The 17,429-nt window shown below is 42.9% G+C and overlaps 1 protein-coding gene across 2 annotated transcripts; it reads right to left on the minus strand.

Moving 5' to 3' along the window:
- Positions 1-33: 33 nt before the first annotated feature.
- Positions 34-16,924, minus strand: LOC135541370 (long-chain-fatty-acid--CoA ligase 1-like). Of its 2 annotated transcripts, none has more exons than XM_064967568.1 (21): positions 16,778-16,924; positions 11,377-11,630; positions 11,061-11,175; positions 10,898-10,962; positions 10,682-10,783; positions 10,386-10,485; positions 7,029-7,207; positions 6,807-6,839; positions 6,650-6,701; positions 6,357-6,430; positions 5,968-6,045; positions 5,736-5,870; positions 5,480-5,614; positions 3,694-3,789; positions 3,522-3,594; positions 3,342-3,430; positions 3,099-3,215; positions 2,855-2,998; positions 2,629-2,730; positions 2,443-2,514; positions 34-2,283 (listed from the first exon to the last, which is right to left on the minus strand). In XM_064967568.1, exons 2-21 carry the CDS (start codon positions 11,626-11,628, stop codon positions 2,143-2,145), a joined length of 2,154 nt encoding a protein of 717 aa, XP_064823640.1. In that variant the 5' UTR covers positions 11,629-11,630; positions 16,778-16,924; the 3' UTR covers positions 34-2,142. The 2 variants fall into 2 exon arrangements, with proteins under 2 accessions (XP_064823640.1, XP_064823648.1); XM_064967576.1 differs by having other exon boundaries at positions 11,377-11,678.
- Positions 16,925-17,429: the final 505 nt, after the last annotated feature.

The raw sequence follows: 17,429 nt of genomic DNA on the forward strand, positions 1-17,429 counted from the left end.
AATCCCTTATATAACTTTGGAGAAAGGACAGTGGTCAGTAAATGGGAATGATTTATTGCAGATATCTTGTTCAAAGCTACTGTATCTCAGCCACAGCTTCACTGAGAACACTAAATAATCTCCAGAATCAGAGAATACACAAGTGAATATTAATTATTTTGCACTGTAAGAAACAGCTTTCCCGAGGTTTAGATGCTACGTATTGGTCAGAAGAATGGAAGTGTGGTCCAGGGGGGCAATATCAGGCTCACCTAATATCTACTTACCCACTCACTCTACCATTTAAAAAAAATGGCCAGGTTTTCTGCAAGGAAAATAGTTTGGTCCCATTTAATGTTGTTGTTTCTACTGTCTATGATATTTAAACATTGAAAATACATTTGACATACTGATGTATGTCCAAAGATCTAAAAAGTATGGAATCCCCTGAAAACCGTACCAATTGTGTTTGATAGTATGAGCGGTGTACTGTAGCAATAACCTCTATTGGCATGGCTACATGCTCAGTTTAGTACTATAGTGAGATCCAACAAACTGCATATCTTTGTCCAGTTCCAGAAAACACAGACAGTTCATGTACAGTTGAAGTCAGAAGTTTACATACACCTTAGCCAAATACATTTAAACTCATCCTAGTAAAAATTCCCTGTCTTAGGTCAGTTAGGGTAACCACTTTGTTTAAAGAATGTGAAATGTCAGAATAATAGTAGAGATAATGATTTACCTGAGTTTACCTAAACTCAACTAGTATTTGGTAGCATTGCCTTTAAATTGTTTAACTTGGGTCAAACGTTTTGGGTAGCCTTCCACAATAAGTTGGGTGAATTTTGGCCCATTCCTGCTGACAGAGCTGGTGTAACGGAGTCAGGTATGTAGGCCTCCGTGTTCACACACACTTTTTCAGTTCTGCCCACAAATTTTCTATGGGATTGAGGTCAGGGCTTTGATGGCCACTCCAATACCTTGACTTTGTTGTCCTTAAGCCATTTTGCCACAACTTTGGAAGTATGCTTGGGGTCATTGTCCATTTGGAAGACCCATTTGCAACCAAGCTTTAACTTCCTGACTGATGTCGAGATGTTGTTTCAATATATCCACTTACATTTTCATCCCTCATGATCCATCTACTTTGTGAAGTGTACCAGTCCCTCCTGCAGCAAAGCACCCCCATGCTTCACGGTTGGGATGGTGTACTTCGGCTTGCAAGCCTCCCCCTTTTTCCTCCAAACACAACGATGGTCATTATGACCAAACAGTTCTATTTGTGCTTCATCAGACCAGAGGACATTTCTCCAAAAAAGTACGATCTCTGTCCCCATATGCAGTTGCAAATAATAGTCTGGCTTTTTTATGGCAGTTTTGGAGCAGTAGCTGCTTCCTTCCTGAGTGGCCTTACAGGTTCCGTCTATATAGGACTCGTTTTACTGTGGATATAGATACTTTTGTAACTGTTTCCTCCAGCATCGTCACAAGGTCCATTGCTGTTGTTCTGGGATGGATTTGCACTTTTCGAACCAAAGTACATTCATCTCTAGTAGACAGAACGCGTCTCCTTCCTGAGCGGTATGACGGCTGCATGGTCCCATGGTGTTTATACTTGCGTACTATTGTTTGTACAGATGAACGTTGTAACTTCAGGTGTTTGGAAATTGCTCCCAAGGATCAACCAGACTTGTGGAGGTTTAAAACAATTATTCTGTGGTCTTGGGTGATTTCTTTTGATTTTCCCATGTCAAGCAAAGAGGCACAGAGTTTGAAGGTAGGCCTTGAAATACATCCACAGGTACACCTCCAATTGAGATTATGTAATTTACCCTATCAGAAGCTTCTAAAGCCATGCCATAATTTTCTGGAATTTTCCAAGCTGTTTAAAGACACAGTCAACTTAGTGTATGTAAACTTCTGACCCACTGGAATTGTGAAAGTGAATTATAAGTGAAATAATCTGTCTGTAAACAATTGTTGGAAAAATTATTTAGATGCCCTAACAGACTTGCCAAAACTATAGTTTGTTAACAAGACATTTGTGGAGTGGTTGAAAAACAAGTTTTAATGACTCCAACCTAAGTGTATGTAAACTTCCCGACTTCAACTGTAAATGTCATTGGAGTGTGTGAGCATGTTACAGTGGATAGAGGTCTTCTAGATGGCTGTTGTGCTATACATGTTTGTGATCTGTTCCTGGAAGACCCTGTGGATGTCCACTCGTCTGGTCTTCAGAGTGGGGGTGAGGAGACCGTTGCTCACGCTGAACATCTCTGGATGCAGGTGCAGGTCCTTCACCTGACAGTGAGGAAAGAGATGGCAAAAGGATCAGACTCATGTCTTTATGTTGTATTCAGTTTCCTGTTACACCATGTTTTATGTCCTCATATACCATGGCACCATTTGTTACAAATATGAAGTCAATGTATACCTGTATTCATGTTGAAGATTCCTCACCTGTTCAAATGACTTCAGCCCAGCTTCCTTCCCCACGGCTGTCATGTCTTCTAACACTTCTTTCTTCACATCCTGTAGTGAGAGAAGATTTCAAATCAGTACCTTCAGAATTGATACAATCCAACAACAGCAAACATTGTAAAGGTGCAGATGGCCTATTGAGTGAACCAGGGTGACGTCACATACTAGATTCTGGCAGAGTTCCTCATAGGATCCAACGATTCCCCTCTTCTTAACCCAGTCAATGAACACTTCTGGGTCTGGCACAACAATACCGATCAGGTGAGACTGGAAACAGGACATTCACACAGAAGAAACAAAACTTAAAACAGTGTTAAAAAGAATGACTGATTCTTAGAAAAGGGACTATTCTCTGACAGTGAATATAAGAGTACCAGAATATCACAAATACCTGTAGGCTGTCTCCGTGCACAAAGACCTGTAGCACAGGGACACAACGCATGTAGACATTCTCAATCTTCTCAGGGGCAATGTACTCTCCCTGGGACAGCTTGAAGATGTGCTTCTTCCTGTCGATGATGCGAAGTGTCCCATTCTAACAGGAAAACATACCGACACACATTCACATAAAAATCTACATGACTTGACTGACTGGAGTATCTACTGATCATTATCCTCTATAGTAACCAGCTCACCGGTAACCACTGGCCCACGTCTCCACTGTGCAGCCAGCCATCACGGTCCAGGGCCTCTGTTGTTTTCTCCTCATCTTTCAGGTATCCCCGGAACACACTGTGGCCACGGATACAGATCTAACTCAGCAGAAAGGTAGAAACAGTGTTAATATAGGAACAGCATATGATACACAACAGCCAGAGGGATACATTTTTGCTGGGTATGTTGTACAATAACACCATGATGCTTTGTTACCACCTCACCTCTCCTTCTCCGTTCTTGGCATAATAGTTCATATCAGGAATGTCAATCAACTTCACCATGGCACAGGGCAATGGAGCACCAACATGGCCTGAGAGACACACACACACACACAGTACCAGAGTATAACCAACACGCAGCTACTGCTACTACTGTTTCCCATAGTCAGAGTCAGCCCTTACCTGCACTCCAGTCACCTGGCATGGAGAAGGTGCAGCCTGCTGTGCATTCAGTCTGACCGTAGCCCTCAAAGATCTGCACAGAGCAGCAGGCACATTCCACATCACTAAACCTCACACCCCCATCTGAAATAAACCCACATATTTAGTCTGAGCTCCAGGCAGGTATTCTCACCAGACAGCCGAGGGTGGCCCTGAGGAAGGAGAGCACGGTGGGGGAGATGGGGGCCGAGGCGGTCAGGATGAACCTCAGATTACCTCCTAAATTAGCCTGAAACACAACAGAAACAACAAGAATCCAATTACATCTAACAAATACAGTTTTCTGAAAAGGGAGACTTAACAGTGCATTAAGAAAGTATTCAGACCCCTTGACTTTTTCCACATTTTGTTACCCTACAGCCTTATTCTAAAATGTATTAAATTGATTTTCCCTCAAATCTATACATAATAGCCCATAATAACAAAGCAAAAACAGGTTAGACATTTTTGCAAATATATAAAATAAAATAAACTGAAAAATAATATATATAAGTATTCAGACCCTTTACTCAGTACTTTTATTTATTTAACTAGGTAAGTCAGTTAAGAACAAATTCTTATTTTCAATGACGACCTAGGAACAGTGGTTTAACTACCTTGTTCAGGGGCAGATTGACAGATTCTTACCTTGTCAGGTCGGGGATTCGATCTTGCAACCTTTGGGTTACTAGTCCAACGCTCTAACCTGCCGCCTCAACTTTGTTGAGGCACCTTTGGCAGCGATTACAATATTGAGTCTTCTTGGGTATGGACGCTATAATCTTGGCACAACTTTATTTGGGGAATTTCTCCCATTCTTCTCTGCAGATCCTCTCAAGCTCTGTCACGTTGGATGGGGAGTGTCGGGGCACAGCTATTTTCAGGTCTCTCCAGAGATGTTAGATCGGGTTCAAGTCCGGGCTCTGGCTGGGCCACTCAAGGACATTCAGAAACTTGTCCTGAAGCCACTCCTGCATTGTCTTGCTTGTGTGCTTAGGGTCATTGTTCTGTTGGAAGGTGAACCTTCACCCCAGTCTAAGGACCTAACGCTCTGGAGCAGGTTTTCATCAAGACTCTCTTTACTTTGTTCCGTTCATCTTTTTCTTGATTCTGACTAGTCTCCCAGTCCCTGAAAAACAACCCTACAGCATGATGCTGCCACTACCATAAAGACCTGATTGTTGGAGTGCTGCAGAGATGGTTGTCCTTCTGGAAGGTTCTTCCATCCCCACAGTGGTGGAGTGCTGCAGAGATGGTTGTCCTTCTGGAAGGTTCTTCCATCTCCACAGAGAAACTCTGCTCTGTCAGAGTGATCATAGGGTTCTTGGTCACCTCCCTGACCAAGGCCCTTTTCCCCCGATTGCTAAATTTGGCCAGGTGGCCAGCTCTAGTAAGAGTATTGGTGGTTCCAAACTTCTTCCATTTAAGAATGATGGAGGCCACTGTGTTCTTGGGGACCTTCAATACTGCAGAAATGGTTTGGTACCCTTCCCCAGATCTGTGCCTCGACACAATCCTGTCTCGGAGCTCTATAGACAATTCCTTCGACCTCATGGCTTGGTTTTTGCTCTTGACATGCACTGTCAACTGTGGGACAATATATAAACAGGTGTGTGTCCAATCAATTGAATTTACCACATGTGGACTCCAATTATGTTGTGGAAACATCAAGGATGATCAATGGAAACAGGATGTACCTGAGCTCAAATTCTGAGTCTCATAGCAAAGGGTCTGAATAGTTAAGGTATTTATTTTTAATAGATTTGCACAAATGTCTAAAAACCTGATTTCAATCGGTCATTATGGGGTATTGTGTGTAAATTGATGAGAAAAAAAACATATTTAATTAATTTTAGAATACGGCTGTAACATACCAAAATGTGGAAAAAAGGAAGGGGTCTGAATACTTCAGAATGCACTGTATGTGTTCAGTGACGTACCTGAATCCTGTTGAACACCAGCCTGTCCCACAGACTGTTGTTACGTACCACCCCACTGCTGAGCTCAGCCTGCTTCCTCCTCACTGCATAGTGCAGCACTGCCCGGCGCAATGGGGACGTCACAGAGCCTAAGATCTACACACAGACATGCATGCACACAGAAGAGAGCATAGAAAAAAATAGAAGTAAGGCCACATAAACAAATACCAATTGTATGGTTGGTACAATATCATAGGATTTGCACTCATCTGCTGACCTTGTCGTAGATGCGGTTGAGTAGGCGAGGCACCACTGGGAAGAAGGTGGGTTTCAGAGTCTTAATATCATCCATGAGCAGGGAGATATCCCCCTGGTAGAATCCTACCCTGGCCCCATGACATAGCATGGACACCTGAGGCAGACAGGAGCATTTAGAGCACTGTCTGACATGTATAGTCACCAAGACAGACATAGAAAAGTATTATTGTAATCATAAGAGGGTGAGCTACCTGAATCATCCTCTCAAACATGTGGGCAAGAGGCAGGTAAGATATTGACACGTCCTCTTGCTGAATTACAAATGACCCCTGTAATGGAGGGAAGTAATTGACGCATAAAAAAAAAGTTACACAGTGGATAATAGAGATGACATACAACCAATTAAAATATGCAATCTAGATTTTACAACAGCAATGTATATTTTACAAGGACAATTATGGGTAAACTATTCCGCATTCACAAGGGCTATTAAACATCCCATTTATCATCTCTTAAAACACTACAGGGAGAAGAACAGAGAGAGAGATGGAACGAGGGATGGAGTGAGACAAATAGAGAAAATGTAGCTAGCCATGAAACTCCTTCTGAATTCAAGACGGAGGTGGGAGCCAGAACAGACCTCCAGGATCTTAATAACAGAGGAGGAATTGGAGGCGATGTTGCCGTGGGTGATCATGGCTCCCTTGGGCTTTCCTGGTCAAATAAACAGAACACAGTTTAGTTTGGAGGAGGGCATCACTGCACGGCTCTGTGTAACACCAGAATTTATCTCATAACTTAATGAGAGGTTGTCAGTGGGCCCCCATGGGCACATTCCTAGTAGCGTGGGTAAATGCTTAAGTATATGATTAACATGCAGGGTAGTGGGGGTACTTGAGGACTCACACAGAGATCTATAAAAACACATGGTACCTGTGGTTCCACTGGTGAAGCACACGACTGCCAGGTCCTGGGGTTGGGGTGGCTGCAACAAACAGACACGGATGAATGACAACAGGATCAAAAACAGTAGGGAAGCAGCAAAAACTGTAATTGTGACCCAATCGACATTTACCAGAGAAAAACTCACCGCAGGATCTTTGAGGTTCTGTCGTCCAAGTTCCTGCAACACACACACACACACACACACACGGTCATGTCTGTGGTAATCAAGGTGACTTCTAACCCCAGCGACAGGGTGTGTGATGGGATCTTTTGTTTGTGATGTTGATCCAGTATCACAACCAAAGAAGCAGGCATCTATTCTATCAATTCATCCTCTTTACATTTGATACATCTACCCTCCTCCCACCATGAGCTGTGTGAGTTCCAGAATCTCCACTCCACAGTTCTTCCCCCTCTCCACTACGGCATCACTGCAGGTATTGAAGAGCACCAGACAGGAGAGAGTAGGTGTCACACCCTTCTCCTTATTCCCCAGAAGGGACTCTGCCTTCTCCTCCTTGTCACAGATCACCAGGGAGATCTCAGCTTGGAGGTGAAACAGACAAAATTAACATGAAGATTAAAAGGACAGTGGTATAGGAGTGGACCAATAAATAAATACACACACAGTTGAAGTCGGAAGTTTATATACACAACGTAGCCAAATACATTTAAACTCTGTTTTTCACAATTCCTGACATTTAGTCATAGTAAAAATTCCCTGTCTTAGGTCAGTTAGGATCACCACTTTATTTTAAGAATGTGAAATGTCAGAATAATAGTAGAGAGAATGATTTATTTCAGTTTTTATTTCTTTCATATTCCCAGTGGGTCAGAAGTTTACATTCACTCAATTAGTATTTGGTAGCATTGCCTTTAAATTGTTGAACTTGGGTCAAACGTTTTGGGTAGCCTTCCACAAGCTTCCCACAATAAGTTGGGCGAATTTTGGCCCATTCCTCCTGACAGACCTGGTGTAACCGAGTCAGGTTTGCAGGCCTCCTTGCTCACACACACTTTTAAGTTCTGCCTACATATTTTCTATGGGATTGAGATCAGGGCTTTGATGGCCACTCCAATACTTTGACTTTGTTGTCCTTAAGCCATTTTGCCACAACTTTGGAAGTATGCTTGGGGTCATTGTCCATTTGGAAGACCCATTCGCAACCAAGCTTTAACTTCCTGACTGATGTCTTGAGATGTTGCTTAAATTTATCCACGTAATTTTCCTCCTTCATGATGCCATCTATTTTGTGAAGTGCACCAGTCCCTCCTGCAGCAAAGCACCCCCATGCGTCACGGTTGGGATGGTGTACTTCGGCTTGCAAGCCTCCCCCTTTTTCCTCCAAACATAACGATGGTCATTATGGCCAAACAGTTCTATTTTTGTTTCATCAGACCAGAGGACATTTCTCCAAAAAGTACAACCTTTTAAATGGTGGTTTTGGAGCAGTGGCTTCTTCCTTCCTGAGGGGCCTTCAGGTTCTGTCTATATAGGAATCGTTTTACTGTGGATATAGACACCTTTGTACCCGTTTCCTCCAGCATCTTCACAAGGTCCTTTGCTGTTGTTCTGGGATTGATCTGCCCTGTTCGCACCAAAGTACGTTCATCTCTAGGAGACAGAACGCATCTCCTTCCTGAGTGGAATGAAGGCTGCATGGTGTTTATACTTGCATACCACTATTTGTACAGATGAACGTGGTACATTCAGGTGTTCAGGTGCTCTCAAGAATTAACCAGACTCGTCTTGGCTGATTTCTTTTAATTTTCCCATGATGTCAAGCAAAGAGGCATTGAGTTTGATGGTAGGCCCTGTAATATATCCACAGGTACACCCTCAATTGACTGAAATTATGTCAATTAGCCTATCAGAAGCTTCTAAAGCCATGACATAATTTTCTGGAATTTTCCAAACTGTTTAAAGGCACAGTCAACTTAGTGTATGTAAACTTCTGAACCACTGGAATTGTGAAAGTGAATTATTCCAACAATTGTTGGAAAAATGACTTGTGTCATGCACAAAGTAGATGTCCTAAACAACTTGCAAAAACTACAGTTTGTTAACAAGACATTTGTGGAGTGGTTGAAAAACGGGTTTTAATGACTCCAACCTGGGTGTATGTAAACTTCTGACTTCAACTGTATATTATATACATAGTACGAGTCAAAAGTTTGGTCACACTTACTCATTCCAGGGTTTTTGTTAACTTTTACTATTTTCTACATTGTAGAATAATAGTGAAGACATCAAAACTATTAAACACAAATGGAATGATGGAGTAACCAAAGTGTTAAATCAAAATATATTTTATATGTGAGATTCTTCAAAGTATCCACCCTGTGCCTTGATGCATACTCGGCATTCTCTCAACCAGCTTCACCTGGAATGCTTTTCCAACAGTCTTGAAGGAGGTCCCACATATGCTGAGCACTTGTGGCTGCTTTTCCTTCAATCTGCGGTACTACTCATCCCAATGCATCTCAATTTAGTTGAGGTTTGGTGATTGTGGAGGCCAGGTCATCTGATGCAGCACTCCATCACTCTCCTTCTTGGTCAAATATCCCTTACACAGCCTGGAGGTGTGTTGGGTTATTGTCCTGTTGAAAAACAAATGATAGTGGGACTAAGTGCAAACCAGATGGGATGGCGTATTGCTGCAGAATGCTGTGGTAGCCATGCTGGTTAAGTGTGCCTTGAATTCAAAATAAATCACAGACAGGATCAACAGCAAAGCACCCCCACACCACCTCCTCCACGCTTCATGAGGGGGATCCACACATGCGGAGATCATCTGTTCACCTACTCTGCATCTCACAAAGACACGGCGGTTGCATCTGAAAATCTCAAATTTGGACATCAGACCAAAAGGAAAGATTTCCTCCAGTGTCCATTTCCACCAATGTCCATTGCTCGGGTTTCTTGGCCCAAGCAAGTCTTCTTCTTATTGGTGTCTTTAGTAGTGGTTTCTTTGCAGCAATTTAACCAGGAAAGTCTGATTCACGCAGTCTCCTCTGAACAGTTGATGTTGAGATGTGTCTGTTACTTGAACTTTGTGAAGCATTTTTTGGGGCTGCAATCTGAGGTGCAGTTAATTGCTGATTGCTGAGGCTGGTAACTCTAATCCTCTGCAGCAGAGGTAACTCTGCGCTTGATGGTTTTTGCGACTGCACTTGAAGAAACTTTCAAAGTTCGTGACATTTTCCGGATTGACTGACCTTCATGGTGGATGATGAACTGTCATTTCTCTTTTCTTATCTGAGCTGTTCTTGCCATAATATGGACTTGGGTCTTTTACCAAATAGGGTTATCTTCTGTATACCACCCGTACCTTGTCACCACACAACTTATTGGCTCAAACACATTAAGGAAAGAAATTCCACAAATTAACTTTTAACAAGGAACACCAGTTACTTGAAATGCATTCCAGGTGACTACATCATGAAGCTGGTTGAGAGAATACCAAGAGTGTGCGAAGTTGTCATCAAGGCAAAGGTGGCTACTTTGAAGTCTCAAATATAAAACATATTTTGATTTGTTTAACACTTTTTTTGGTTACTACATCCTTCCAGGTGTGTTATTTAATAGCTTTGATGTATTCACTATTAAAATAGTAAAAATAAAGAAAAACCCTGGAATGAGTAGGTCTGTCAACTTTAGACTGGTACTAATATATATATATATATATATATAGTATGTTAAAACAGAGTATTCCAGCCTTACCCAGGTTGAGGATATGCACCATGGCCTCCTCTCCAAGTGTGTCATACAGGGGCACCACAGCCATTGAGAAGGTGTAGCAGGCCAGCTCTGAAATGATCCACTGCCACCAACAGAGGGAGACAGAGCATCACTATTTGAAAGACAGAGCCCAGACTCCTTCCTAACTGATGCTTGGTCACTACATTAGTGGAGTCTCTACAAGGACAGTGCTCTAACAGACAGGGAAATCTTAGGATTAAACATCATGGAATCTCACTACGTAGAATAGCAGGGAAGGAATGTGTAGCCTTCTGTACCTCTGGCCTGTTCTGGGCAAATATTCCAACTAACTGCTCAGGGTTTGGTTGGCAGCCTTTGCCCAAAAGCCCAGAGCCCAGCACCTGTGCCTGTTCAGCCACCTAAAACAGGCCAATCAGACAGCAACAATAATTCAAATCAATGAATAGAGCATACCGTATAATGTAATTACTTAGTAATAATAATCAAAGACCAAAGATCCACACTCCACAGACCTCAGTATAGGATATCCACTGGTAAGGTTCCCCAGGTTTCCTGAAGCCAAGGCATGGGCCATCCCCTGTGCATCAACACAATCTAGTCAGGTACACTGGCATGTCTGGTAAGTTGTCAGTGCTCCTAACTAGCTCATTAGTCCACTCTGTCCGGCCAGCTCACCTGCCACTCTCAGTCCTCTCTGGAACATGTCATAGGCTGTCCTGGTGTCATCATAGTAGAACTCCAACAGAACATCATCCTTGAGCAAAGCTGAACGCCTCCAATTGGGCTTTCCCTGCAATACACAGACACCATAAAACTCTCCCTCTTCCGCTTTTTATTGTAATCAACGTTAATGTATTAGTATAACTACAAACCATAATACAGCGATAAATACAACTACTATTACTCACACAAACATGGACTGTTCTGAATAAATATTACTCTTACTAACACTCATCTGCTCCTTGAAGCTTCCAGAACACAATACTCTCACCTGTACAGGGATAGACTGGGCATTCAGATCACAAGGGGGGCGCATGGGCCGAGGGCGAGTCACCAGCCAGTATGCAGTGAAGGAGGCCAGAGCCCCTATACCCAGCAGAGAGGACGGGGATAGAGAGAGGGAGGAGAAGGAGAAAGAGGAAAACAAAGGGAGAGAGGGAACAAGGCTCCAGAAGTCTTTGTTTTCAGGTCCTTGAACACCCCCACTGGTACGAAGGGATTGTAACCACTCCTGAAAATGCATAGCTGAGAGAGAGAGAGAGAGAGAGAGAGAGAGAGAGAGAGAGTATTTGCCTGAATGAATGAGAGAGAAATATAATGAGTCAAAAGTGAAAGGGGAAGCAATTACATCCAGGAATTCTCTACAAACTTGTGAAAAGACATCCAGGTGCTATTGTACTTTAGAAACAGAACATAAAGCATGTGCTGTATGCAAGAAAGAGGAGTTAATCTCTCTTATACAATAGTATTCCACAGTCGTGGCCAAAGGTTTTGAGAATGACAAATATTAATTTTCAAAGTTCTCTGCTTCAGTGTCTTTAGATATTTTTACAAGCATTTCATAAGTGTCAAAGGCTTTCATTGACAATTACATGAAGTTGATACAAAGAGTCAATATTTGCAGTGTTGACCCTTCTTTTTCAAGACTTCTGCTATCCGGCCTGGCATGCGGTCAAATAACTTCTGGGCCACATCCAGACTGATAGCTGCCCATTCTCGCATAATCAATGCTTGGAGTTTGTCAGAATATATGGGGTTTTGTTTGTCCACCCGCCTCTTGAGGATTGACCACAAGTTCTCAATGGGATTAAGGTCTGGGTAGTTTCCTGGCCATGGACCCAAAATATCGATGTTTTGTTCCCCGAGCCACTTAGTTTACACTTTTTCCTTATGGCAAGGTGCTCCATCATCCTGGAAAAGGCATGGTTCGTCACCAAGCTGTTCCTGGATGGTTGGGAGCAGTTGCTCTCGGAGGATGTGTTGGTACCATTCTTTATTCATGTCTGTGTTCTTAGGCAAAATCGTGAGTGAGCCCACTCCTTTGGCTGAGAAGCAACCCCACAAATGAATGGTCTCAGGATGCTTTACTGTTGGCATGACACAGGACTGATGGTAGCGCTCACCTTGTCTTCTCCAGACAAGCTTCTTTCCGGATGCCCCAAACATTCGGAAAGGGGATTCAGAGAAAATGACTTTACCCCAGTCCTCAGCACTCCAATCCCTATACCTTGTGCAGAATATCAGCCTCTCCCTGATGTTTTTCCTGGAGAGAAGTGGCTTCTCTGCTGCCCTTCTTGACACCAGACCATCCTCCAAAAGTCTTTGCCTCTGTGCGTGCAGATGCACTCACACCTGCCTGCTGCCATTCCTGAGCAAGCTCTGTACTGGTGGTGCCCCGATCCCGCAGCTGAATCAACTTTAGGAGACGCTCCTGGCGCTTGCTGGACTTTCTTGGGTGCCCTGAAGCCTTCTTCACAACAATTGAATCGCTCTCCTTGAAGTTCTTGATGATCCGATAAATGGTTGATTTTGGTGCAATCTTACTGGCAGCAATATCCTTGCCTGTGAAGCCCTTTTTGTGCAAAGCAATGATGACGGCATGTGTTTCCTTTCAGGTAATTATGATTGACAGAGGAAGAACAATGATACCAAGCACCACCCTCCTTTTGAAGCTTCCAGTCTGTTATTCAAACTCAATTAGCATGACAGAGTGATCTCCAGCCTTGTCTTCGTCAACACTCACACCTGTGTTAACAGGAGAATCATTGACATGATGTCAGCTGGTCCTTTTGTGGCAGGGCTGAAATGCAGTGGAAATGTTTTTGGGGGATTCAGTTCATTTGCATGGAAAAGAGGAACTTTGCAATTAATTGCAATTCTTCTGATCACCCTTCATAACATTCTGTTATGAAGGGAGTATATGCAAATTGCCATCATACAAACTGAGGCAGCAGACTGAAAATTAATTTGTTTGTTTCATTCTCGAAACTTTTGGCCACGACTGTACATGTCAGTTTCAGGGATAAGAGAGGCGGGGGGGGGGGGGGGTAAATGTTTATGGAACAATTAGGAATGAGACTGACAGAAGTCGCTCTGGATAAGAGCGTCTGCTAAATGACTTAAATGTAATGTAAATGTATGCAGCCCAAAATGGATGAAGCAAAATTACAAACAAACTTGGTGACCAAAACTAAATAATGCAACATCCACTGTTTTTAAAAAGCCCAGCCGAATCACACTGGCCCTCCGGCTCAGCAGACAGACAAGGGGACTGAGGAGAGAATGAATAGGCTGGGGTGTATAGGAGAGAGGGACTCGGAAGTAATCATGATTGGCTAACCAGAAACATGCGCTTAGGTTACTCTTAGTCAATTCTGTGTCTACCAAGGTAGATGGAGCTACAGGAAGGAGAGAATAAAGAGGGAGCGAGTAGATGCATACAGTAACAGAGTTTGGTGGCGAGATGGGAGGGACAGCGTGATGGCCTGTAGGTCCACCCTCATGTTTCCCTGCCAGTCTGTAATTGCTCATAACCAAACCAGAGTACGAGAAAGAAACATGGACTCCATATGTTAACCAAAACAAATGTGAAACAAACGTACATCTACTAAAAGATTACATTCTCACACCCTCCTGTCTTTTAAATCTCGTATGTCCTTCCAAACTATGAGTTTGCCCACAGTTCCACTTTCTCTGCTTATGCACATGGAATTCACATCACCAAATAAATCCCCCTCCCCTATACCCCTCAACCTCTCACCCACTTTCTCCCCCCTTCTTTCAAAAGTGAAGGGGATAAAGGGTGGTCACCCCCCTCTCCTTCAGTCTTTGAACCAGGCCAACTATGTCCCAGTTCGCTCCCCTGGAGAAAATAATTACCAAAGATTCATCATTCTTTTTCTCATTACTTTTTCTTCAAGTTCTAGGACCTCTTCAAATGCACAATATCTAGGCAGAATACATTGCCCTGAACTCAAATAAAATGGCATGTTGGAGTGGTCACATAATTCATACTGTGCCCAGCATTCATAATAATTACAATTATTTTAGCTGATAAAATAATACATATGGCTACAATTGTCTTAAGCGTTGCACTACAGTACGAGCCAAAACCTGCTGAAAAGTGGCCGTCTGAGTTTGGAAGGTCCCCATGGCTCTTTTGACGTATACAAAGACAAAATAAATGGTATTTCATATATGACACATAACAAATGGCTTGCTAAGAAGAATATCTCCCTATGTTCCCCTATTTCTCTCTTTATCTAGATTAGAATGTAGCATTATCTCCCTTCCTCCCTCAGTCCCATTCATTATGGCTATTGTCAGAGCCAGACAGGGAAGCACAATAGTCCCTGTCACTTACTCCCAAACAGAGATGAGACAAAGGGAATAATGGAGACATGTGAAACAGTTACTAAGCAAATGAAATATCTAAGAGGGATTAAATACACCCATTGTAGGCCTCTAACATATATTTGCTGTGTTGTAACGTGTAGATTAAACGCAACAATCTGGAATGAATCACCTATACTGCTCAGTGAGACAGGCATTAAAGGGTGGCATAAAGCACCAGCTAAGTTTCAAAAGTGACACATATTTAACAAGACACCCAAGGGCAGTTTGCATGTCTGTGCATATTCACTCCTGCTGGCAGTCAGAAACAGAGATTAAAAAACAGAGCAATACTAAGACAAAAGCAGAAACCACATAATGTGTCATTCTCTCCAATGGAAAATAATGAGGATCAGGAGCAGTATTGCATCCACTATCTGTATCCTCATTGTCTTTGTACTAAAATAACATGGGTACCTATGTCACTGCAGGCCTGGATCTATGTTCCACAGGAGAGAGGTGTATGGGGGAATGTGGTTGACAAGGGATTTCTTCATCAAGCAGAGATTCAGTATTTTCCAGATTTCCAGTGATCAAAAGCCACCACACTACAGAAATCTCATTACGCGTGTGAGCAAATGGCATGTTGGCTTCGAAGACCATCCCTGATGAAAGACAAATGGCGTGTTATTCTCTGACCCAGAAAACGACAGGTGGTGAGAGGAAGGACTGAGTGGCAGCATAGCCAAGCACTACACCAAACGGTTCTCTGAATGGAGATGGGAAGAGCACTGGGGACACGTGAGGTTAGTGAAGTGACAGAGTAAGTGGCAGAGTAAGGGGGAGAACGAGTGAAATGCATGGTTGTTTTTCGGCTGTGATTCCCAAATGAAGCGTGAAAAACACAGACATAGTCACAATTAGGGTTTTGGGACGGGAAAGGCGGCGGAGAGGAAGAAAGATGGCACGGTATGCGTCACGGTGATGGCTGCTGGGAAGATTAACTGTCCAGGAGCAGACAGAGCAGCATCACTCTAGTCAACACACACTCAGAGAACACAGGAGTTCTTTGCAGAACTCCTACCACCATTATTAGACTCCCATGGTATTGATTAGGAGGGCCTGTCTTGAATGTGTTTGTGCACTAAAGCAGCACAGCCCACTATACATAAATGGACACTCAAACTTCAGCTGTTCAAGGTGTCACTTTTACCCAGTGGGACTATACCTCCACTATCTGACTGTACCAGCGACACAACAGTATGCCAACTCAGCCCTGCCCAGACTGCATTCCAGCAACATGGACAACTTTTAAACACGTTGCCTGTGGTTTCCATAGACAGACAGACTTCAATATTAATGCAAAGGCACAAAGCCCCTGCAAAAACAAACTCAATGCAGACACATGGGTACATATGCAGCCAGACATTATGTCTGTACAGCATGAATTGCAATTGGAGGAATTCCAAAGAACTCAAGCTATACATGTGTTTGGTCCAGCTGGCCAAATACAATGGGTTTCAAGCCATATAGCAATTACCTTTGTTTGGAGAAAAAGAAGGAACACATAATTCTGCAATGGGTGTTTTCACCTCATATGCTAGAATTAAAAGTATAAAGAACTATTTGAAATATATCCTTACTTGAAACTGATAACCTACTGTTATGGCAGCTGACAATTTCTTACCATGCATTGCAAAGTTTAGAATATCGAGCTCGAAAATCTTATTTCTGTCCCATTCATGACCAATACATAACTTAACATGCATCATCTTCAGAAAAGACACACGCCTCTCTCTTTCTCCGTTGACATAATTATGCAGGACAACTCAAAATCGTCAGAAATGTACTGTAACGTTACCTGTTTCAAAGCTTGTATCGAATGGAGATTGTAAACAGGTTTTAAGTGTATTGCACTTAATGCCCCACGATGCGTACACTCGCTTGTATCCAATAGTGTCACTACCAGTGTGTTACAATTACCTACTCTAGCTGATTTGTACCTAGTAGAGAACTTTCCCCACAGTTTAATAAATAGTTTCGAGGCAACCGACTCTTACCTAAACGAAATCTAGGTCACCCAATTTTCTTCAAATTGTGTTCTTCTACTTCGGCAGGAGTAGCGAAATCACCAACCGATACCAAACACACCAAAGTGTAACCCTTAACCCCCCTCTTCTTGAGAGGGGTACAGCTGCAGACCTCAACCCTCAGGCCCCTCTTTATACCGCCACCTACTGGAGACCTCATCTCTCAGGCTCGTCTCTATAATGCCACCTATTGGAGATCTCTCAGGCCCCTCATGTCTCATACCCTCATCCTCAGGCACCTCCCATCTATCAGAGATTGTCATAGAACTGAACTCTACATGTCAAACAGGATTATCGTCATCATCCAACATAATTCACAATTCTTCTTCTTCACAAAACTATTCTTCTTCACAATAATACAAAACAGGGTTCAATTTGTTGTCTCCCAAATAGAATGAAATAAACACGTCAATGAAACAATTGGGATAGCGACATGAAAGGCATTCCATTAATGAAATACTTACAAATGAGCATATAAATCAGGAACAGTAGCCTGTCAAAAAATGGCTGCCTCTGCGACCCATAGAACGATAAAGTAGTCGCGAGCCAATAGAAAGATGAGCATCTGTAACGGATGTGAAACGGCTAGCTAGTTAGCAGTGGTGCGCGCTAAATAGCGTTT

Source organism: Oncorhynchus masou, chromosome 1 (genome assembly GCF_036934945.1).
Source record: "Oncorhynchus masou masou isolate Uvic2021 chromosome 1, UVic_Omas_1.1, whole genome shotgun sequence".
NCBI classification, from domain to species: Eukaryota; Metazoa; Chordata; class Actinopteri; order Salmoniformes; family Salmonidae; genus Oncorhynchus; species Oncorhynchus masou.

Excerpts from the sequence above, each read along its gene's own strand:
- LOC135541370 (XM_064967568.1), bottom strand. The coding sequence starts at position 11,628 with ATGCATTTTCAGGAGTGGTTACAATCCCTTCGTACCAGTGGGGGTGTT. Across the intron at positions 7,208-10,385 it reads GGTGCATATCCTCAACCTGG|CTGAGATCTCCCTGGTGATC; the intron begins GTAAGGCTGGAA and ends TTCACCTCCAAG. Across the intron at positions 3,216-3,341 it reads CCAAGAACGGAGAAGGAGAG|ATCTGTATCCGTGGCCACAG; the intron begins GTGAGGTGGTAA and ends CTGCTGAGTTAG.